Raw genomic sequence first — 24,990 nt, 5'->3', positions numbered from 1 at the left:
TATGGTGATTAAAGTGGCTCACAATATTCATTTAATAAGTTAAACTCTATCATTTACTGCTTACATGTGATTAAAATGAATTGAGAGACATAATCAAATGACCTAAATCTGGACGTCAGCATTATGAAACTCAGCTTTTTCTGACTCTGTAAGTCTATTCTTTTTTCCTACGGTACTAGGAGGTAAAGTAAGTCCACTTCCATCCAAGGAGTTTGTAGGCTATTCCCGTTTGGTATCACCATATGTGGAATCCGGAGGAATCTCTGGTCTTTATTACTATGGCCTCAACAGCAAGCAGAGAACCCAGAACATGGAAGACACTCAGTAGATATTGTCTCCATGAGAACTGGCTATACTGGTCCAGCTGATGGCTACTAGAGTCTTAGCTTCTATACTCTGATGTTCCATCCTTGACTAAAAGCCATTTTGGGGTGGGGTTAGGGAAACAGGTTGAGAATAAGGGAACCATATGGGAATACTGAGCATGTTTGTCACAGGCAGTGACAAGCCACAGCCTCCTCCTCTGCCTTCATGTGTTGAAACCTTTTATTTAGCCTTTTCTCTCCTCTGTTCTGCTCCTGTGGAAAGAAATGCCAGACAGAGAACCTCGCTCAAATCAAGTAAGTGCCTTCTGAGGAGGTCACTGGAGGCTGAGACTACTCTTTGAGGGTACATTTTCCAGTCCCGGGCACTAGAAGGAGGAGAAAATGGATTCGAACAATAGGAAGAAGATGAAAAGGAAATAAAAGCATGGGTGAAACCATCCAAATTGGAGGCCTCTCTATTGGCTTCCAAATGCTTCATCTTTTATCAATAATTCTTTAGTCTTTATTTTATGTATATGTATGGCTGTTCACATGCATGCACGTGCATTACATACATGCCTTGTGCCTGCAGAGGCTGGAAAAGGGCACCAGATCTCCTAGGACTGGAGTTACAGTTGTTCATGAACCACCTGTGGGAGCTATCTGGGTACTCTGCAAGAGTAGCCAGTGCTTTTCCCCAGTGACCCTTTTTTCTAGCTCTGGCTTCCAAGTACATTCAGTAGAAGCACTTTAATTGTACATGATGTTTTATTTTATACATTCCACAATGGAAGGACCCTGCTTGACTGGGACAAATGAAGATTTTCCCTGTTGTTTGAAACTTTTCTTAAAGGCATGGTTAATAAGAAAAAAGTGATATGTATTTAAGCTATTTACTCTTCAGATAAAAGTTAATCCATCCTCCATAGCAATCCTGAAGCAATAAATTTTTATTGCCAGGATTATCATAATGCCTTTACTAGTGTGCACATTAACTATTCTGGTCAGTGCATAGGGAATCTTCTTGTATTTTATAACCCTGCCAATATTTCAAGTTTCCTTTTTTGAAAAGGAAGTATGCAACAATTGAATGCAATTTCAGAGGCATAGAAAAAAGAATTAAACAACAGCTTCAAGCTTCTCCACTTCAATGGTATGTCTTACAGAGCATCAACAACCCATTCTGTAGTCTACAGCACATCAATACTGTGTGGATGAAATGGATAGAAATAAATACTTACCCATCCACCCATCCTCTGCTCACCCTACAGAAAAAACAGGAAGGGAAACAGGCTAGTAGCAACTATCGTGGTTCCGTAGGCAGCACAGAGGGGTATGGCTTTGTTTTCTCTTTATCCAGAATCCTTCCAGAAAATACCTCCAGCATCTGGATTGGTCCGTCAAATCTCCTCCAATCCATACTCAAAATCTTCAGTTCTAAGGTTCATCAACAGCCTGTGACTTATTGCATAGGCCTCAGGTTATGTTCCTAATGTTGGCTTCTGCTTTCAAGTGATGCCATCAGAATGTTCCTCTCCTAGTTAAGGGGAAAATTGCTCTTTGTTGTGATTGTACTGGATAGGGCCATTCTTGCTAGTAAAGTTATTCATCAGGCATCTGTCCTGGGCATTTTTAGAGATAAGTTTACTGTGAAGGGCACTAGTTTCTCACTTGTTTCAGATATCAAGCCCCCCTCCCCACAGCACTATGTCTATTTATAGTTTTATATGGTAATTTGACTGAGCCACGGGGTGCTCAGAGATTTGGTCCAATATTATTCCGGGTGAGTCTGTGAGCATGTTTCTGGTTGAGGTTGGCATTTGCATCTGTAGACTAATAAGACTCTTTCCTAGTATGAGCAGGTCTCATCCAACCCACTGATGGTCTGAACAGCATAAAGAAGCTGACACGCCCCTTGGAAAAACTTAATCCTTTCTGATTTGCACATGAGTCTGGAGAGTGACCTTTTCTTGCCCTTGGTCTTGAACTGAAGCATTGGTTCCTGCTGAGTCTCCAGGTTGTCAACTGCAGACATTGGACCTTGCCCGCCTCCATACTCATGGAGGCCAATCCCTTGTTAACATACTTCTTTTTTGCAATATTGTTATCTTCTAACACAGTTTATCTGGTGACCTTGCCTAATACCATATTCTAATGTGAAGTGGTCAAACAATAATCAATGGATTCCATGTGCATGCTAGATCCTATGTTAATATCAAGCTTTGAGGAATTTTAAGCCCTTCCTTTGGATGCTTATAATTTGTACCAGGAGATTACAAAGAAGTGAGGCAACTTTTGCTCAGAGGGTAGTGTCCTGTGTCATTAGTACAACAATTTCCAGAAATAATGTATACACAGAGCCACACAAATCCTGCTCTTAAGTAGGAAAAAAAGTTTCCTGTGGACACTGACACATGCTGTGTGACGTGGCTAAAGTGGAGCCACATGTTTTTGCTGTTCATAGTAAAGCAGGAGCTACTTAAAAAGCAAATGTTTTTCCCATTCTATAAAGATTGTAAAAAAGTGAGACTCAAACTCAAGCCATGTATCTATGTGACTTTGAGTGAATTAGTCTTTGTTTTGTTTCGAAGTAAACCTGTATTAAAAAATACCCATTTGACATCACTTTTTTTTTGTCTTTTGTCTTTTAGACACAGGGTCTCCTGTAGCCCCAGCGGTCCTGGAACTCACTACATAGACCAGGCTGGCCTCAAACTCACAAGGATCTGCCTGCCTCTGCCTCCCAAGTGCTGGGATTAAAGGCTTGCGCCACCACACCCGGCTTGACATCACTTCTAAAAAAATTGTTTATTTTATCTTATGTGTTTAAGTGCACCTGTGTCATTCAATGCCTGTGGAAGTCAGAAGAGGGTGTTGGATCCCCTAGAACTGGAGTTACCAAGTTGTTAGCTGCCATGTGGGTGCTGGGAATCAAGCCCGGGTCCTCTGCAAGGGTAGCCAGTGCTCTTAACCACTGAGCTGTCTCTCCAGCCCCTTGGCACCACTTTTATTAGATCACACCAGATATTTGTAAATTTAGGACAATGTGTGCCATTTACTGTATTTTATATACTATAAGATAAACCATTATTATAGATGTTCCTAAGGATGTAAAGCAGTATCAATTATTATTGTAAGAATTTGTTGTACCACCTTCTCTTAGGTTAGACAATAAAATGTCTTAAAACTAATGAGGTATAATATATTGGTATGTAGAAATGAATATAGTTCTGAGTCAGGCAAAATGATCATTGCTGGAACAATAGCAGTTCTAAGTTTGAAAGGAAAACAATCCATTTACATTTGTGGGTGGTTATCTAAATGGCAACAGAGCACAGGGCAAGCCTTCTTATTATTGAATTCCCAAATTACTTGTTGACTCTTCTAAGACATTATTAAAACATATTTCTTTCATTTTCTTAATGAAGCTTAGAGCTGCCTTCATTATAAACTCTCTAGGATCATTTAATAATCTATTAAGGCATGCTGTTTATTGTGGTCAGAATGTTTATGTCCTTTCCCAATGTATACGTTGAACTGCTAACCTTAGTGTGATTGCATTTGGAGATAGAGTCTGTGAGGAGATGCTTACAGGGAAAATGAGGTCAGAAGGATGGGCCCTAATGTGACAGGCTAGCTAGCACCCTTACAAAGAGAGGCACAGTCACCAGTACGCTTTCTCTTATGTGAGGACATGACAAGAAGGTGATTGTCTATAAGCCAGAAAGAGAGCCTTCTGCAAGAATTCAATCAACTGACATCCTCTTGTTGCACTTCTAGCTTTTAGAACTGCAAGAGAGAAAAGAAGAGAATGTCTCTTGTTTACATCACCCAGTTCATAGCATTCAGTGACAGAAGGCATTCAGTGAAAGATGACCGTGGATGGATCCATTCTGATCTTACCCCAGGGCTAGTCCTCAGCTGCTAGGGCACACTCTGCTCCATCTGAAGGGACTCGTTTGCAATTGGAAGCTTAAGACTATCTGATTGCCAACTCTTCCCATCTTCAGGTTTCTTCTTATTTGTAAAATCTTATGCTTCTTTATTAACATTAAAATGACTTTTTATTTGGACAGTTTATACAACTAGTAATGGAGATGAACATGCTTCTTATGGAATCTGATTAGATTTAAAGTTCATCATTTCTTCATATTCACACTTTCTTTAGTTAGCAAATTGAAAACTTTCTCCCTAGCAGTTTGATTTTCTGGACCTTGGTACTGCCTTTGTACGTTTTATAAGTGAAGTCCTGTCTTAGAATTTATTTTCACCAGCAGTTGAATTTTACTTCTATCAACAATTAATGTGACATGACAGGGAAGGTCCAAACAAAGTTCAGAATACAAAGATTATTTGTTGGAAAGCTTGTGTTTATGCAAAAGTGCCTGAGTTATGGAATAATTTTGAAGCACACACACCAATAGAAACCAAGAAAACAGTAATGCTTGGGAGTCCCTGGGGAAACCCATTTTAACAAGTAGATGAGATTGCTTACAATTCACATAATTTACATCTAACTGGATGTATCTGACAATCAGGAGTTTGCTTAAAGATGCTTGAAAGGGTGATCTTTCATTAATAATTCTGAGATATTGCCTCTGTAATTTTGTTTACATTTTTTTCTTTTTGGTCTTTTTGAGATAAGGTCTCCCTGTAGCCCCAGCTGTCCTGGCTTCACCATGGAGACCAGGCTGGCCTCGAACTCACAGAGATCCGCCTGCCTCTGCCTCCTGAGTGCTGGGATTAAAGGTGTGAGCCATCACATTCAGCTTTGTTTACATTTTTTATCAGAGCAAATGAATGACAGTCTTTAGTTCTTTGTGGTATCATTAGAGCAACTCTGTTTGCAAGCTCACATGCAAGGCTGTTGGCAAAAGAATTCACTTGTTTATACTATGGTTATCCCCAATTAAGGGATGTGCTCACTAGGGTATGTAAACTTCCCAACCTTTGACATGACACAGCATCACTTTTGCTGCCTGCGATTGTTGGTAAAGACAGTGTGGGTATCATTGAGAAAGGAATGCACAAAAGTGTGGACACTATGTGGTGGGATGTTAAGGTTATCACAGCAGTCAGCTTCTCCAGTTAAAATGTTGACATTAGCCTGACCATGCAGATACTTCTAGCAGACCATAGGAAAGGAGGATTCACTTAGGTTGACCCTTGAGAGTGCTTCCATTCCTTTTTAGATTAAGTTTTCTTTACATTTTTCAAATTCCTAATCACCTTCCATGAAATTCTCTTTTGCAGTTCCAGTTGTTTTAATAGAAGAATCATAACACATTGAGTTCCATGGAAATTAAACTTAAAAGCATGCACAATACTGAAACTGTTCTGTTTATCTCTAGATTACGGAAGTCAGGGTTGTTGTAGGCAATGGGAGATGCAAACACCGGAGAGGGGAGCAGGAACTTGTGACACTAGATTAGCAATGGCTGATGCCTATGTAGACTTAGGCTGTACACATGTGCATATACACATTGCCTAGATTGTCCACTGAAAGGGCCCCCAAGTCCCTCCACAGTAGCAATGACTAAGCCTATGTACAAAGATCACGATTTCTAAGTTTGAGGATTCAGTGAAAGGAATCAAGGCTGTGAGGGAGTAGGCAGTATGCCTAGAGAATCTTGTGGGCCAAAGCTTTTTAAATTACCAAAGAATAATAGAGATATGTCAAAATGATACAGCAGCCAAGCGTGTCTTCCCATGCTCATGTAGAGCAATTGGAATACGGATAATCAGTCTTAGGTGGAAATCATCAGTGGATAGTACAACAAGCAGATTTGAGGCTGATGAATAATATGCACACGTTTTCAATACTTCCTTTCTCAAAATACGTATTATACTATGAGGGGAAAAATAGAATGTTTATAGTGAAGAGGCCTGGCAGGTGTCATGAGATTGACGTCAATATCCTGGGGACCAGATGAGAGAACACGTGTCTCCTGATATGAGGCAAATACAGGATTGTTTTTTAAGGGACTCTGCTAAACATGAATTACTTGAATCTAATCAAGAGGAAGCATCACATGAAACCAAACTGAGGGGATGGCTGTAAAATGAGTGGTATGTATTCTTTAAAAATATCAAGTCATGGGTCTGGAGAGATGGCTCAGCCATTAACATCACTAACTGCTCTTGCAGACGACCCAGGTTTGAATCCCAGCACTCACATGGTGGGTAACAACTGTCTGTAACTCCAGGTACAGGGGATCCAACACTCTCTTCTGACCTCTGTGGGCATTGCATGACATGGGTGAACTCGTATACATGCAGGCGATACACTCATAACTTAAATTTTTTTCTTAAATCTAAAGGAAGCTGATGAAATGTGATAATTTACTTGATGCATGCTCCTGAGTCAGAGCTTGAACAAGGGAGTCATAGAATATTGTTGGGACAACTTGCAAATTTGGATGGAAGTCATAGATTGCACAATACCATTGCATCATGTAAAGTTATAATTATATAAGAATGTCCATTTTTAGAATATATTCATGGACATATTTAGGGATAAATGGATATCATATCTGTAGCCTTGAATATGCCCTCCCAAAATAGGTGTGAGAGACTGAGTGATGTTGTGCTGGATAGCTTTAGTGTCAACTTGACACACATGGGTTGAGGGAGTCTCAATGGGGAATTGCCTCTATTGGACTGGCCTGTGGCCATGTCTATGGGGAATCTTCTTGATGAGTGATGTGGCGGAGCCCAGCCCTCTGTGAGTGGTGCCACCCCTGAGCAGGTGGGCCTGTGTTGCATAAGAAAGCAGGCTGAGCAGGGGCCAGGGAGCAAGCCAGTCAGCAGTGTTCCTCCATGGCCTGTGCTCCAGCTCCTGCCTCCAGGTTCCTGCCCTGAGATGTTAACATTAAATCTGGGTAAATTGTCTTTGTTTCCTCCTGTTCCTATAATAAATTGCCCTAATGTCACTGCCTTATCCCTGATGATGAGAAGTCTGCCTGAACTTGGCTGGATTATGCCTAGGGTCTCAGGACTGAGTTAAAATGGTGGTATCCACAGGGCCGCATTCATTTATGGTGGCTGTGGGGATGAATCAGATTTAAGCTAATTCCCATTGTTGATTGAATTTGTGTTCTTATAACTGTGGGACCGAAGATCCAGTTCACTCACATGTGGCTGTCCCCATCTTCAAACCATCACTGGCATTCGAGCCCATCTCATGCTTTCAATCTGTTTTTCAGTGTTTGCATGAGTATATTATATCCGTCCAAATAATCCAGGATATGCTTTTCTTAATATCAACCAATCAGTAATCTTAATAATTCCAGCAAAATCTCTCGTGCCATGCAAGAATATAACAGCCATGCAAATTCAGAGGCAAACAGATGTCAAGTAGTAGTCTGTACTTTTTTCCACTACTTTTATGTAAATTTGAAATTACTTCAAAATAAAATGCTACCAAGATTCATAAGCACAGCCCAGCAGGTGGAGCAGGCAGTCACTGTATTGCTGTGTTACTGGTGATTTGGTTCCATTCTAACAGCACCACATCTGTTTTTCTCTCATTACATTTCAGGCCATCACCAAATCAAGCAAGGTACCTGTGAGGTGGTTGCTGTGCACCGCTGCTGCAATAAGAACCGCGTAGAAGAGCGTTCCCAAACAGTCAAATGTTCGTGCTTCCCAGGACAGGTGGCTGGCACAACTCGGGCTCAGCCTTCTTGCGTTGAAGGTAAGACCTTATGGTCAGCTTCTCTAATACTTCTGAAAGGCTGAAAAACAATCTATAGAAACCTAGGTTGCTTTAAGGTCAGTATCAGTCCAAAACACAATAGAAATACAAGCCGAAAATTTCTTGATGAATAAGGCAAGTCTAATAATCTCTCTGAAGAGGAATTGATTGAGAAGGTATGTCACAGTCTTTCTGCCCATCAGTCTCAAAATGCCACCAATACCAAACAGATCTTCCTTTGGGTGCCCTCTCTCTTTGTGTGTTTGTCCTTTAATATTCTTAAAGAATTAATTCTAGCATTCTCTATGAATATCACAGTATCTGTGAATGCTCAAGACCCTCATATAGAAGGACAGATTTTGTATATCATCTATGTGCATCCCCTTGTATACTTGAATTCATCTTTGTTATGATGCCTAGTGCAATGTGCAATGTAAACACTATATAATTAGTTATTAAACTATGTATAAGAGACTGTTTTCCACCTCTGGTCAGTTAAATCAAAGGATGTTTATCCCCATGGATATGGAGAGTTGATTATACTCAAAATTGTCAATGGGGTCTTTGTACTTCATGCTTAGTGGTACACAGTAATATCTATTTCATTATTTCTAGTTTATCATGTTTTTAAAATTTTATGTGTATAAGTGTTTTGCTGGTATGCATGTGTATTGCATGTGTGCAGTGTCTGCAGAGGCCAGAGGAGGGCACTGGATCCCCTGGACCTGTAGTTACAGACAGTTGTTAGTTGCCATGTGGGTTCTGGGAATTGAATTTGAGCCCTTTGCAAGAGTAGCAAGCATTCTTAACTGCCGATCCATCATTCTAGCCCCTAGTTTATTATGTTAACAATCATCTTTGGAGTAACTTTCCTGACAGTAGGATCATGTATCATTCCTTGGTAGTCTTTAGGTCCCTGAGACCAAAAACCAATAGTCTGAGGAAGAAAGTGTGTGTGTGTGTGTGTGTGTGTGTGTGTGTGTGTGTGTGTGTGTGTAATGAATTACTATTGATGGTTGTTGGTGGTGTTCTGGGATTAATTCCTCTTCATTCCCCTGGCTTCTTATAGAAGATACCATATTAGAAATTTGTTTCAGTCCCCAGGGGAACCAGGTACATATGTGCTCTGTAGTAGTCTGAAAACTCCACAAAACTGACCATCATTGGTTCAGGCTTGTTGAAGGGTCAGCAGCTAAGAAACAAACACATACCTTCTTAACTCCAGATCTTACTGTGCAGTCAACGATGATAGCCAACTCACATTCTACTTCCACTACCAAATATGAACAGACACATCCCCACATTTATGGGCAGAGTGGTCACAGTACTATGACTAATACAATCTCAGCCACCTTCATAGTGGAAAAGTGCAGTGAAAATTTCCCATCTACAAATCATTGTCAGAAATCATGGGGGCTGTTTGTGTCACCAAATCAGATTTTATAAGGGTAACTTAGTGTATATCCTATCTATTACCAACTAACCTACTGTTCTCTACACTTGAAGTCGTCCAAATCATTAATACTATCCTTTCTGTAGTGCAGTGTGTGGATATTCATGTAGCATGAGTAACCTCATATTAATTGAAGGAACTTTATTGTTGTCTCATAAAAGTCCTTTTCAGAACTCTGTGGATTTCTGATAAAGGATTATGGACCTATAAAAGGAGATAGGGCTCTTAGACATTAGAAACATAACATTTAGCAATGGACAATGTTTGATGCAGAAACTCACCACTGATTAAAGTACAGAGAATAAGTCAGTGGAGTGCTCAGCAACCAATGGAACATTGAAGAAGAGCCGAGAGGAAGACTGTAAGAGCCAGAGGTCAGGAAGAACCATTACACTCATAAACTGACAGCAGCCATGGTTGCCTACACAAGATCAAGTCAGTCAACATTCCATCAAGGAGAGGGAAGGGCTTTATGAGCTCCCTAACATCCACAGAGCAGCTGTTGATAGTTCTAGGGCAGAAAGAGTCAGTTTTCTTTAAGGGTGTAGCTACTGGATGGATTCTCAAAGAATTAATTTTTTAAAAAATGACACTTAAGAGTCTGGAGAGATGGCTCAATGGTTAAGAGCACTGGCTATTTTTGCAGAGGATCTGGGTTTACATCTGCCTTACAGCTAACAACTGTAACTCCAGTTCCAGGGGCTCTGATACCGTTTTTTGGACTCCATGGGCATTGCATGCGTAGGTGTATTTACTTTCAGGCAAAATACTTATACATATAAAATAAAAAATATAAATGTCACCTAAAATTGCCAAGTTTCTGTCTCTTTACCAGGGACCGTAACTGATTCCAAACCCTGTGTGTTCCGTCTCTCACATCAGTCTATGTTTCCCACTCCCACTTGGCTACTTCCAGACTCCAGGGGCCAACAGTACATTGAGTTTAAGTTTCCCCATCTTCTATTTTTCATCCCATAGACAGAATATACTTTCTACCCAGAGTGGCTCTATTTCTCTCATACTGAAAACCGTGCCTATGTGACTTCTTACTGTCTTTCAAGATAAACTCCACATTCTGTTCCATACTCACTCATTTTGGCTCTATCTCAGTTTCCCCTTTGAACTCTTCTTTAGCCAAACCAGACCTCCTTCATTTCCTCTGATCGCTGCCCATCACTTACTATATTCTTTCTCCTGGATGAGGGCCTTCCTCCCCTTCAGTAGGCATTTGGCCTACTGAATTCCTATTGCACTTTCCCATCTCCTGTGTGCTTTGTGTTTCCCTATGCTTTCAGTTAATGGCTCATCCATTTTGCTGTGAAAACCGGCCATAGGCATGTCTTCGTCATAGTCTGTGAGCAGGGTGTAGATAGGGATGGGGCCTCTTACTTTCACCTCCCTGCTCTGGCTGGCCATGAACTAGTTTTAGCTTGCCAGAGAGCTGACTCATCCTTACTAATCACAGGTTTCTCTCTCAAGGTAACAGCTGCATTTGCCTGCTCCAGGGGCTTTAAACTTCTTCTAAAGGAACTGATGTGTACATTCTGTCTAGTCTAGAATCTTTGGGTAACAAAAGTTTTACTTCTAATATTTTGCAATATTCAGCACTTTTAATGGTGCCTGAAAACTACTAATATAATGACTGTTGCAGTCTTTATCTTAGTAAATATATGAATAGCCTAAGATAGACTGCTGTAAGTTACACACACACGCACACACACCCCTATACCCTTTGACTATCACCCTTGGAGTAACTGTATCTGTTGAGTCAGTATATTTTTCAATATATTTATGTATTTGGAGACAGGCTGTAGTCATCAGTGGTAGGCTGTAGTATGAATGTATGCTTTGCGCATTTTTTAAGGTTCACCTACTTTCTATCAGTACTGGGTTGTAGGTATCTCTGTGTGCTGGCATGTATTGACCTAACTTGGCTTTTTAATGATTCTATAGCATTTCATTGTGGAACTATGACTTAGCTATTCCTTTATTGATGGGAATTTTGGTGTGTTTATGAGAAATCAAACACACTCACAGGCTAGCTACATGGCTGACTTTTCAAGCACATGAGGATCAGTAAGTGATGGAGGCCAATTATTTTTTTGGCATCTGACCATAATGTATGCAGCTCTGTTTGGTGAAGGTGCTCTCTCAAGAGAATATCTGTATGTGAGGATCCATTTGTTGATACAGAAGCAGATACATGTGGCCAGTGTGAGCTGAAATATGGGTGCTTCTGGCCAGAAGCTTCATATTGGATGGTGCAGCCTAAGCTTTGTATAATGTGAAACTTCTGTGTAACATTTATGGCCAGTGACTACCAATACTTTGGGTACTGTGGTTGTGTCTTTCCTGTTCTGTCTCACATACCTAGTATTCTTTGGGAACTAGTCATGTTCACTGAATGTTCATTGGTTCAAAGTCACTAGCAGGGTATAGGACACTTAAGCTTTAGTTGGGATGTGTGTCTGTTTTCTAACCCCTGATCTTCTATTGCTTATCTGTTTCCATTAGGGCTTTTTAGTGTTGCCCACTTAATCTTTATCCCATAATAATTATGCAGTATCATGCTGTTAATTGGCATGTGGGAAGACCCATTCTCTGCTGATATTTTCTTATCTTATTTGTAAATAAGCATAGAGAGGATGTGAAATATGAAACTTACTCAAATTTACATTTAAATTAAAACAATGGCACAAAGATGTTGGAGCAGGGAACTAATTAATGTTGACACAGAAAATGGAATATCCTTTTGCATTTTCGTTAATCCACACCATGGATACTTATCTGGTGCTTTCACTGCTTTTCTGTAAAAACCTAGCTTTAACAGTTAAATACAAAACCTAGGATTTTTACCCACTCACCCCAATTTTTTATTATAATTAGCTTATAATTAGCTCTGAATTATTTAAATTCATCTTCAACCAACATTTGGGATTTGAAAGAAGGGAGGGGAATTATTTTGGGCTCTAGTTCCTTGTGTCTTAAAATAGACAGTTGTTCTATGGATAAGCACTCTTTTTTTTTTTTTTTCAAATCTTCTACTGGCATATACAAGGCTATTTTGTGATGGGAACAATGTTCTACACATTTATCAAAAACAGTTCTATAGAGATAATGTTGACTGGTTTTATGATAAAGGAAGATAAATGTGTATTACAAGGAAGCTTAATTTATTTTGTCAAAATGAATGCTTTCTAAACATCAAATTTAAAACAGATTAATAAGACAAAAGCTTTGGGATGGAAGGCAGTTACTTTTAAAGCTATTTTTTTATCTTTTGATAATGTTCCATTTTCCCCCAATTTTCTGAATTGTCAGAACCAGTTTAATTAAAGAAGAGAGTTACTATTTGGACTATAGACAGTTCTCAGCACATTGTGGGTGGTGTAAAGAGACAGGGTCTCTGTGATGTGTTCTCACTGGGTGTGCTCCGCTTGCCACTGAGTTTCAGTCAGTGGTGGTCAGGAGAATGACAGGGAGGCTTACTTTACAAAAGCATCTTGGGGGTCAGAAGGATGCGCAGGTTCAATTGAGCATCTTTGTGCCTGCCCTGTTCTATATGCAGATGACCAGGAGACTCAGGTTATATGTTCAAGGAATTCACTAGCAAGGAGGGAGGGAGGGAGGGTGGGAAGGAGGGAGAGGGAGGGAGAGAGAGAGAGAAAGCAGGAGGATTTTGTGGCAGAAGAGAGAAGGTGGGTCAGATATGGGTTCTGTGAGAAGCAATGCATCTGCATTTGCTAGATAGGAGATGTAAGGGTGGAAGAAGTTAGGGAAGGAGGCAACACAGTGTATTTGAATGAATGGGGTAAAGGTGGGAGCTGAAGACCGGCATAAACAGAGGCCTGGGGGGCTGGGGGTTGGGGTTTGCCTTGTAGGGGGGTGGATAAAGCAGATTATGGCCAGTAAGTAAAGAATTGCTGTGGTCAAACCCTAGGATTTCTGAGATGGAGAAGTGTGATCTCTGCATTTGACAGGTCACCTTGACTACACAGGTTGCACAGTGAGCCAGGGATTTGTGTGTTAGGTGTATGCAAGTTTCAGTCCTGTGGAATTGTCCGTGGTTGGGGCAGGAAGGACTATATGGAACAGAGTTCACATTTGTGGATTGGGATTCTTTCCATCAGTTGAAGCTTTTGAGAAAGTCTCATAGCCTAGCACAGCCTTCCGTTTGCTGCATTTGCCTACAGAGTATTAATCACCTATGGATGAGAAACGGGAATTTTGTGTGTCTGGGGACATTTGGGGATTGTTGTTGACTGGAACTTGTGTCATGTAGATGCCACAGATGCTGTTCACACTTTATAGTGCATAGGCTAGACTGTACAGCAAAAAGTTACCTGGCCTCAGTGGCAGCAGTGGCCCTGGAGAGATGTGTCAGAGGTTAGGAGTACCTGCTGATCTTCCAGAGGACCCAAATTCAGCTCCAGCATCCATGTCAGGCAGCAACTACCAGTGACTCTAGCTCCAAGGGATCCAACACTTTCTTCTGATGTTCTCAGGCACCTGTTCTCACATGCACAATCCCCCCTCCAAGATGAACATAATTAAAAATGAAGTAAATTGGACTGGACATGGTGACATATGCCTTCAGTCCCAGTACTCTGGAGTCAGAGGTAGGTGGATCTCTGTGAGATTTAGGCCAGCCTTCTCTACATAGTGAGTTCAAGGCCAGATAGGGCTATAAGGAGACACTGTCTCAAAACATACAAGAACACAAAACCAAAAATGAAGTTTAAAAAAAATATATATATATGCATATATTTGTGAGACTATTTGGCAAAGAGGAATCACTTGTATAATTAAAAATAATTATATATATTTGTATAGTAACTCAGAGTCCTGTGAACTTGTAGAAATAAGAATACTGTGTTTCTGGTAGAATGGGCATTTCTGGTGGAATGGGCAAGTAACTACAATTTCTACAAAAATAGGTTAGCTCTCTACTGCTCATAGGCATGCTGGGTGGGTCAAGTTCCTAGTGTTTCTTTCCTTGAAACAAGAAATTCAAAAGTCAGTAACAGTATCATTTATAAAGGCCGCAGTGAGTGTGCTGAAATAACAGTAATGAACACAAGTAATCAATGTGTTAAAATCTCAAAGGACAGTTTCACAGGTGGACATTCTAGATGTTTTCTAAATCTTTCTGTCTGTAGTTGGAGTTTGAGAATATACTTAAAGATAAAACAAGTAAACACTAAATACACTTTTTAGTTTCAAGTTGAATACAACTAAACCAAGTCAAATGAGAGACCAACTTTTTTTTGGTGTTTTGTGACAAGGTCTCACTATGTAGCCCCAGCTGCCCTCGATCTCAAAGAGATCTGCGAGCCTCTGACTCCCAAGGGCTGAGATTAACCGTGCCTAGCTTGAGAGACCAACTCTTGAAAAGTGAGTTCCTTCTTTGTTGCCATAATTTGGAGGCAGTCTTCAGTGATATTTGTTTTATACAATAGAGAGTAAGAACAAAGCACTAGAATCAAAACAGCTCATTAGTCACTTTAAATCTATCCTTGAAAAACAGGCAATACACTAACTAGTCACTATCACAAACCAGGGGGCTCATTGTCTTTATTTTTTCCTTTCTGTGTAAAACTGGAAATTCACTGCAACTTGAAGATGAGGCTCTTATGTATTTACCAAATCAATGCATCATGATCAGGATCACTGATCTACCTCCTAACACCCATCACCTGGCCATCACTTAGAGCACTGAGGATTTTAAAAGAATTTTACTTTAAAAATAGACGTAACAGGGCACTTCCTCATTTCAAGTGTTCTGTGATATTTAGTATCAGGACAGGAATATATACTTCCTACAAGTTATTCTCCTGTGGAAATGCTGAGAAAAGTGGGGGCAGATAATGTACACAATTATTTTCTTAGACTCCTACTTCTGGGCTTTTAACTCAAAGCTGGGCTTGGGCTGAGCTTAAAGCTTCTGTTTCTCAGTACTTTTCACCCTCTCCCTGTAGGTCCAGCCTCAGTCAGTTCTCTTCTTTGCTATGAGATTCTTGGTCAGGATGGAACCTGAGACAGGTATTTGGGTTTCGGTGGTGGCCCACTTCAGTTTCTCTCCTTCCTGCAAGAATATTTGCTATTAAGTCTTTCTTGTAGAAACTGCATCATGGGTAATCTGTTGAAGAGACCATAAGACATGAACAAGAGTTTTGTTTTTGCAAATGCGGCTATTTCAAATTCCAGAATAGCTTGCTATTTTAAGAAGTATCACTTTTCAAGTAGATGAAAGAAAACTGGTAAGCAAATTCCTAAAAGCTTGATCGTATGTTTCCTCTTATTTTAATCCTTTAAATATATATTTATGGATTGGAAGGATGAACTGGATGTATTCATGCAGAAGATTGAAACCTGACCCTTCTATTTGAAAAGGAAAAATCAGCTCAGGGTCAACAAGATATCTATGTGGATAAAGGTACTTGCCATACAAGCTGGCAACCCGAGTTCAATCCTGGGAACCCCTATAAAGGAGGGAGGAGAGAGCTCCACGGAATTGTCTCCTGACCTCCACATGCACTCCATGGTGTGGGCCCCCCCATTATGCACATAATAAATATTTTAAAAAATCAACTCAAATAGATCAAAGACTGTAGCATAAGACCTGGATTTCTGAAACTACTGGAAGCAACAGAAGGGGGAAACTTTGTGGATATGATTTTCTGGACAGAACTTCGAAAGCACAGGAAACAGAAGCACAAAGGCACAAACGGGAAAGGCAACAGCTGATAGCGTGAAGAGGCAACCTACAAAATGGAGGAATCTTTGCCAGCTGTTCATCTGATAGGACTAGTACCCCAAATACATAAACTCCAGAAAGAAGACTCTTGTTCCCCCAAGAAACAAGCACCCCCCACATACCGAGCTGGTAAGTGATCTGAATATATGCTTCACAAAAGAAGAAATACAAGTAACCAATACATACATGGAAAAATGTTCACTATCATTAGCTATCAGGAAAATGCAAATCAGAACTGGGAGGAGACAGCATCCTCCCCTAGTTAGAATGAATATCATCAAAAAAAAAAAGAAAAGTGGGTGAGGATGTGGACGGAAAGGAACTGTGGTATATTTTTGATGGAAATGCAAATTAGCACAGCTCTTGTACAAAACAGTATCGAAGTTCCTCGAAAACCTAAAAATAGACTGTTCTTTTGGTTCACATAGCCCACTCCTGGGTGTAACATCGAAAGGAAGTAAAATCAGTATACCAAAGAGATTCCTGCAGGATCATGTTCACGGCTACACTTCACAATAGCTAAGACACGGAATCTTGGTCTATGTGCAAATCAACACATGAATAGATGAAAAATCCCACACAATAGATTCTTATCAGCCATACAGAAGAATGAAATCCTATTTGCAGAAAAACGGTGGTCCTGGATATCATGTTAAGCAAAATAAACCATATAAAGGAATAGATAAGTACTGTTTTCTCTCATATGTAGATAGTGTAAGAGAAAAATAAAATCTGCTCTGACAGCAGAAGAGGCACTATCATGGACTGGGAAGGAAACAGGGAGGTGTGCTGTATAAAATTGGAAAGGTAGATGGACATGATTAACTCATGAGGTGTGTATATACAGAAATATCAGAGCAAATTCCATCAATCTATATGTTAAGAGGTGTAAGTAGAGCTGTAGCATTTTAATCTCTATCTAGTTATATACAGGCATTTTTTCTCTGTGATATATGCTGGAGTATTGTTTTTTTCTCAAGCTCCTTTTTGACATTAGAGGTGTCTTGTGTCCCCTTAGATTGAGTAAGAGCTGGCATTTCTAGGCAGGACACTGATCCTCTGTTTCTCACTTCATTCATACCTCAGTTTGCCTTTTCTTTCAAAGCTCTTCCTGTCCCAAATCATCTGCCCCACTCCTCTTGCCCTGTCATTTTCCTGTAAGCACTCCCTGCTATAGCCCTCCCCTGCTTAGAGAATCAAGTCTTCAGTCATCCTCAAGACCGTCTAAAAGATTTGTCCCAGACATGCTCCTCAGTTAGCTGAGTACCAATGCTTCACTGACACTCTCACTGTAGCTTCCCGTGTCTGCTGGCTTTCAGAAAGGTCCTTCCCTGATCGTTTCTTTTTCACTTGGTCACACTATGAGCCACCTTCAAAGCATCTTCCACATGTTCCCAAGAGCTCCCTTTCTGCTCCAGAGTGCCTGGGGCCCACCACCGAAAGCATCTAGTTTTTCCAAGGAAACATTTGAAAGATTAAAAAAAGCACTTCAGCTTTAGCTCTAACTATGTGTAAATATAACGAAGCTTCATTAACATTCATATAACTTTTCTAGGCTTGTAGATGGTGATTTAAATCAAGGGCTGGCAACCATATGCTACCTACCTTGATATCTATTTGGGACCAAAACTAAGATGTTAAGAAAACAGTGAATGCCTGGTTGACCTCATGAGGATAGTAAGACTCTGTGTAGTACTTGAGTGTGAGCATACATGTGGAGGGCAGAGGACAATTCTTGGGAACCTATTTTCTCCTTCCACCATGTATTCTGAAGGTTAAACTCAAGTCAGACTTGCCTAGCAAGGCCATTGTAACTACTGAGCCATCTGGTCAACCTGATCCTCGCTAATTTAAAATATTTTATTTTAAGAGGAGTGCCCGAAACTGCCAAATCCTAAGCAATGATAAAGAGATAAAGAGATGAGACCAGTAAGGACCCTGATCTGATCACTACAATTTATACATATACTGCAATACTACTTTACAGCCACAAATATGTACAAACACTATGTGTTAATCGGAAACTTTAAACTATGTAAAGAGGTAAAAATGTTACCTATCCTGGTTTGATTATTTTACACATCTTTCAAATTATAACACTATTATCTCCAAACGTCTATAATTAAAGTTATAAATTCATTGTACATTCTGGAGGTGTATGAAGACAGACAAAGAGCAGGAAATTCTTGATTTGATTCTGGTAACTTCACCCTCAATTTACTAACTTTGAAGAAAGCTCTGGTTTTTATTTCGGGTACCATCTGCCTTCCTCTGCTGCTTCTGACAGTCATTGGGGCAATCAGAATGGGAACAGTGAAGAAAGTGCTTTGAAATGACAAAGTACCCTGCAGTTTCAGGGTGAGATCATTATGGTATTTGGAGCTGGAAAAAAAAAGTAACTTTTCTCAAGCTTCATGCCCATCCACCCCAGTTCCGCAGTCTCTGACAAAATAAATAACCCATTTAGCAATATACCTGTCTCTGCCTTGGCACATACTGATTTAAATAGCAAATGGTTACCCCAGATCGGAAACCTACCTGCCTCTGGCGCTGTTCATGTTGATGGGTGCCATCTGCTGGAAGCTCAGGAACATGAAGAGAAGAAAATCTTCAGTTAGTTATGAAACCATCCCATGTTCTCATCAGGACATATAGCCATAGCCCAACCTGGCCAGGGCTGTGATACACTAATTGTGTGTGTGTGTGTGTGTGTGTGTGTGTGTGTGTGTGTGTGTGATTAATATGTTGCTTCTATACAAAGATTTGTTTTTGGTGGACATCTCTCGTGTAAGGGAAAAGGCATATATTGAAGGGTCAGTATGTGAGCTCTGATGTTAGACTGTCTGCTGTCCTAGTCCCTTCTTACCTGTGACCCCAGAGTTTTCATGTATATGAAATCCAGAGAAATTATATAGTCATATACATGAAAATATGTATAAACTTCAGGTTTGGAGAGACACTAAAATGAGATAATACAGGGTAAGCAGTTAGCAGGGAGCCTGTCAATGAGTAGATATTAAACTTTATTTTATTTAACTTGAGTTTAAAACTTGTAGACTTTGATAGTCTTGCTCATAAAACTGAGTCTTTATTTTCTCTATATAATGTCATATTATCTACAGAGATGATTTAACTTCTTCCTGTCCACTTTGGATGCCTTTTTTCCCCCTTTTTCTCACACTAAATTGCTTTCCTTTACTATGTATAGGAGACCTAAAAATAGGGCACCCCTCTCTCCTTCCTTTAACAGGCTTCCAGCCTTTTATCCCTTTTTGCAAATAGTATGATACTGTACTTAAAAGCTCTCAAATATTCTACCACAAAACTCCTAGAACTGATCAACACTTTCAGTAAAGTGGCAGGTTACAGATTAATTTACAAAAAACAGTAACCTTTCTATATACCAATAACAAGCAATTGGAGAAAGAATACAGGGAAACCCTCCTATTCACAATAGCCTTAAAAATAGATATCTCGGAATAAACCTGACCAAATAAATCAAAGATCTCTACAAGGAAAATAAATCTTTAAGGAAAAAGATTGAGGAAGACACCAGAAGATGGAAGGACCTCCCATGCTCATGAACTGGAAGAATTAATATTGTGAAAATGACCATCCTACCAAAAGCAATATATAGATTCAGTGAAATCCCAATCAAAATCCCCATGACATTTTTCACTGAATTAGAAAAAAATATCCTTAAATTCATATGGAAGCATCAAAGTCCCCGGATAGCCAGAGCAACCCTGAGCACAAAGAGCAATGCTGGGGGGATTACTATACCAGCTCCCAAAGTATACTACAGAGCTATAGTCATAAAAACAGTGCTGTACTGGCACAAAAATAGACACATAGATCAGTGGAACATCACTGAAGACCCAAACCAGAATACACACAATTTCAGCCACCTCATGTTTGGTAAAGGTGCCAAGAACACACAATGGAGGAAAGACAGCATCTTCAACAAATGGTGGTGGCAAGACTGCATCTCCACCTGTAGAAGAATAAAACTAGATCCTTATCTTTCACCTTGCATAAAAGTCAACTCTGAACGGATCAAAGACCTCAATATGAAACTGAAACTCTGAAATTGTTAGAAGCATTGGCATTAACCTACAATATATAGGTGTAGGAAAGGACTTTCTAAATCAAACATCAGTTGCTCAGGAATTAAGGAACAAACAACAAGTGGGCCCTCATAAAACTAAAAAGCTTCTGTACAGCAAAAGAAAAATCAAAAAAGTGAAGAGAAAACTCAGCGTGGGAAAAAAATCTTTACCAGTGACATATCTGACAAAGTTTTAACATCCAGAATATATAAAGAATTCAAAAAAATAATCAAGAAAACAATTGACCCAGTTAAAACAGATCTAAACATAGAATTCTCAAAGGAAGAAAAAAGATGGCTAAGAAACATCTTAAAAAGTGTTCAACATTGTTAGTAATTAGGGAAATGCAAATTAAAACCACCTTAAGACTTCATTTTACCCTGGTCAGATTGGCTAGGATCAAGGGAACGAATGCTGGTGAGAATGCAGAGAAAGGGAAACACTCATTCAGTGCTGGTGGGATTACAAACTCATGCAACCTCTATGACAAACAGTGTGGAGAACTCCTAAAAATGAACCTGCTATATGACCTGGTTTTACCACTCTTTGGCATATACACAAAGGACTCATCCTATTGCGGAGACACTTGTACATCCATGTTTGTTGCTGTTCTTTTCACAATACTTAAGAGATGGAAGCAACCTAAGTGTCCCTCAAGAGACAAGTGGTTAATGAAAATGAGGTACATTTACACAATAGAGTTCTACTCAGTAAAGAAAAATGAAATAATGAAATTTGCAGGTAGATGGATGGATCTAGAAGCTGGTATACTAAGTGAACACAGACTCAGAAAAACAGAAGACATATGTTTGCCCTCTTTTGTGAATTCTAGTACCAAATCCTTATGTAACTGCAGGAACCAGGAAAATGGAAGGGAACCACGGGGGTAAAGGGAAAGAAGGAACACAAGAGAAAAAATTAGGAGACAGGTGTTAATAAGGAAGACATATGTAAAAAGGTGGTAGTTAAAGGGGAGGGGGAGAAGGAGGGCTATACAAAGAACTATGGGAATAAAAGTAAGAAGCAGCTCAAAAGAGGCTAGACTATAGCATACAAAAATTATCAAGGGAGAAATGGGGAAAATGGAGACACTTTAAATCAAAAGGGTGGGGAGAGGAGGATAAGACAGGGAGATAAAGAAGAGATATAAATAGTGCCTACCCAGTCTAAAAAAACAGAGGGAATAGTGTTAGTCCAAAAATCTATTGAAAAATTACACATACAAACAGTGCCAGACAGGAGAAACCTTCCTTTGAGTTGTTGGCCAGGGTAGTCCAAGAGACTCCCCAAATTACATGGGCTATTGCTACAGTTCTTGATTGCCTCCCAGAACTTGATGGTAAGACCCTATTTCTGAAGACAGGACATATTTGGACACAGAATTTGGAGTAATTGGAGTTGGAATTGACCTGGAAGCCACCTCGGCTGAAGGAGAACACTATGAGAGCTGGTAAGGGAGAACATCAATTGATGGTCCAATCATAGCTTCAAGGCATAAAAATCACACCAATGACCAGCACAGTAAATGACATTGGTGCAGTGGTGGCACTTTTATCTTTGGGATAATCAACAGCTACATAACTGGACTTAAAGCCCACTCAGTGGGGGGAAACTCATGTCTAGTACTGTAAACGTAGCCAAATACACATAACTCAAGAGGGCATAGATCTTAGCGAAAACCCCAAGGCTCTCATATCCCTAGGCAAATGTAACTTTTTACTATGTGCAAAATACAGATCCTTAACAGACAAGTGTCCCAGTCACATCCATCAAAGTAGCTTCTTCTTCAATAGACAGATTATTACAGAGTTATAACACTGGTCATACACAGAGATTCTCTGTGAATTGCCCAAGCCTAAGTGGCATATTCACAATGCAACCTCTATACCTAACACTCAGGGAACACAGAACAAGGGATGAAGAGAACACTAATGAATGTTTTGGTTCTCATCAGTGAAGCTCCCTAATGCAACAGAGGGCCAGGAGCATAAAAAGGACCACATATGGCCAAAATGCAGAAAATAATTCTGCAGAGTGTGGGTCCTTGGGCAGGACTCCTATATTGAGGTCCACCAACTCAGAGCTCAGGGGCCATTGCAGAAGATTGGGTGGAAAAACTGTGAGAGCCAGGGAGGAGGTACATGGCCAAATGGAAATGGTCCTACAGGTGCCTGGGACCCTTCTCATACAAACCTACAGCAATGGTGTCAGCATGCATAAGACCCATGCAAACTTAGGCAGACAAAAACCCAGCACAGAACTGTGGAAATGAACAGCAAGTCCCAATCTTATTCGAATAATTATTGGCAGCTGATTACTGCTGGGTGAGGAAGAGCTGATCGTCTTGAAGGGAGGGACTCCAGATAGGCTGACAAGACCCTGGTTGATGAACTTGCACTGAGAGACATCTGGGGACACTAACTTTACATAATAGGCCTTAATACAAATGACAGAATTGTGAACTCCAGTAGAGGGGCTATGGGAGGGTGCCAAAGGGGAAGGGAAAGGGGGTATAAAGATGATTTTACATATGAAATACGCAAGAAATCTATAAAATTAAAATGAAACAGTGATTTACATAGTCATACACTAACAAATAATTTTGAAAAGATCAAATTAATGACAATGTGGTAAAGAACAAGATGCTTAGGAATAAATTTAACCAAGGAGGTAAAAGATCAATATACTGAAAACTATTCAATATTGTTGACATAAATTATGGAGGATAAAAGTTAATAATATTGTTAAAATGTCCATAACTGGCCTACAGATTCAGGCAATCTCTACCAAAGTTCAATGACATTCATCACAGAAATTTCAAAAAAATTCCTGAAATTTATATGATGTCACAAAAGAACCGAAATAGATTAAACAATTTTTGCTAAGGATGAAAAAGCTCGAGACAGCTCACTACGTAATCCATCTACATTTCAGAGCCATAGTAATCAAAACAGTACGTCATAAAAATAGACACATAAAACAATGGAACAGGATAGAAGTCCCAGAAATAAACTTATCCATATATGATCAAATTACCCACAACATACAATTAGGATTACAAGTGGTGCCAGAACAAATGGATAGCCACATGCAAAAGACCGTCTTATACCATATACAAGAATAACTCAAAATGCATCAAAGACTAACATGATAGGAATCTCTAAAACTCTGAAAAATAAATACCAGGAAAAGCTTCTTAATATTGATGATGGACTTTTAGATATGATACCAGAAACACAAGCAGCATAAAAGCAAAACCAAACAAGTGGAGATCCAAGCTAAAAGGTCTGTACTGAAAAGGAGACAACATAGTGAATGGGCGGCCTAAAGAATGGGAGAAAATATTTGTAAAAAGCATATTTTAAAAAGATTTTTAATGGAGTGTGTGTATGTAAGTAAAGTTATCCAGTGCCCGCAAAGACCGGAAGAGGGCATAGGATTTCCTGGAGCTGGAGTTACAGACAATTGTGAGTCTACTGATGTGGGACCTGGGGACCCACGTCCTTTGAAAGAGCACCAAGAGCTCACAACTGCTGAGCCATCTCCAGCCTTGCAAACCACCTTTTTATAAAAGTGATTCATCTCTAAAGCATAGAAGGGGCTCTGAGAACTTAATAGTTCCAAACTAAACCCCATTAAAAATAAGCAAATGACCTAAATAATTATTTAACTCAGAGAACACAGAAATGTATAACAGGCATAAGAAGCAATATATAACGTATTATCTCACACTTGTTAGGATGGATGTTACAAAAACAACACAAAGGAATGTGGAGATGCAGGCAACAAACCAACCTTTATGTATTACTGACAGGAGTGTAAATTTGTACAGCCATCACAGAAAACAGTGTAGACATGCCTCAAAAAATAAATTTACATATATAGGAATCCTACTTCTGGGCATAAAAATTCACAGGGTTTGAAATCAGTATTTCTTGTTTGTGTGTGGTGCTGGGGATCCAACCCAGAGCTTTACATATAGTAAGCAAATGCTCTGCTACTGAGCTGTATACCTAGCTCTGAAATCAGTATCTTTAAGAGATGTCTGCACCACGATTTTCATAGTGCTAGCTGAGAACTAGAAAAGGCCTTAGTAACTTCAGTAATGAAGAGAGAAAGAAAATATATTATATGATGGGGCTGGAGAGATGGCTCAGTGGTTAAGAGCACTGACTGCTCCTACAGAGGGCTCGGGTTTGATTCCCAGCACCCACATGGCAGGTATGAACCATCCTTAACTCCAGCTCCAGGGGAATCCAAAGCCCTTTACTGACCTCTGCGGCATTGCACGACACAGGTGCACTCACATGCATGCAGGCAATATACTCAATACACATAAAGTAAAAATAACAAATAAGAGAGGTAGGACCATAGGAGAAGGGTATAACCATCCTTTACTGCAGCTCCAGGGGAATCCAAAGCCCTTTACTGACCTCTGCGGCATTGCACGACACAGGTGCACTCACATGCATGCAGGCAATATACTCAATACACATAAAGTAAAAATAACAAATAAGAGAGGTAGGACCATAGGAGAAGGGTATAGGTAAGGGAGAAAGGGGGGAAATGGGGGCACCTTAAGTGGGAAAAACATGATGGAGGGGTGAGACAATGTGAGAGATAATGCCTAGCTAGTTTTGAAAACCAGAGAGAACCATATTACTCCTACA

General features: G+C 39.9%; 1 protein-coding gene across 1 annotated transcript in view; it reads left to right on the top strand.

The window, feature by feature from the left end:
• The window catches only part of Tafa4 (TAFA chemokine like family member 4), a 187,088-nt gene that overhangs the window by 155,933 nt on the left and 6,165 nt on the right, over window positions 1–24,990 (top strand). The window contains exon 3 of the mRNA XM_008827151.2: window positions 7,846–8,001. Coding sequence (XP_008825373.1) covers window positions 7,846–8,001 — 156 coding nt within the window. The remainder of the gene's footprint in view (window positions 1–7,845; window positions 8,002–24,990) is intronic.

Source organism: Nannospalax galili, unplaced genomic scaffold (assembly GCF_000622305.1).
Source record: "Nannospalax galili isolate Female #2095 unplaced genomic scaffold, S.galili_v1.0 scaffold1051, whole genome shotgun sequence".
NCBI lineage: Eukaryota > Metazoa > Chordata > Mammalia > Rodentia > Spalacidae > Nannospalax > Nannospalax galili.
The sequence above is the reverse complement of the archived record's forward strand: the minus strand, read 5'-3'. Positions and strand labels throughout refer to the sequence as shown.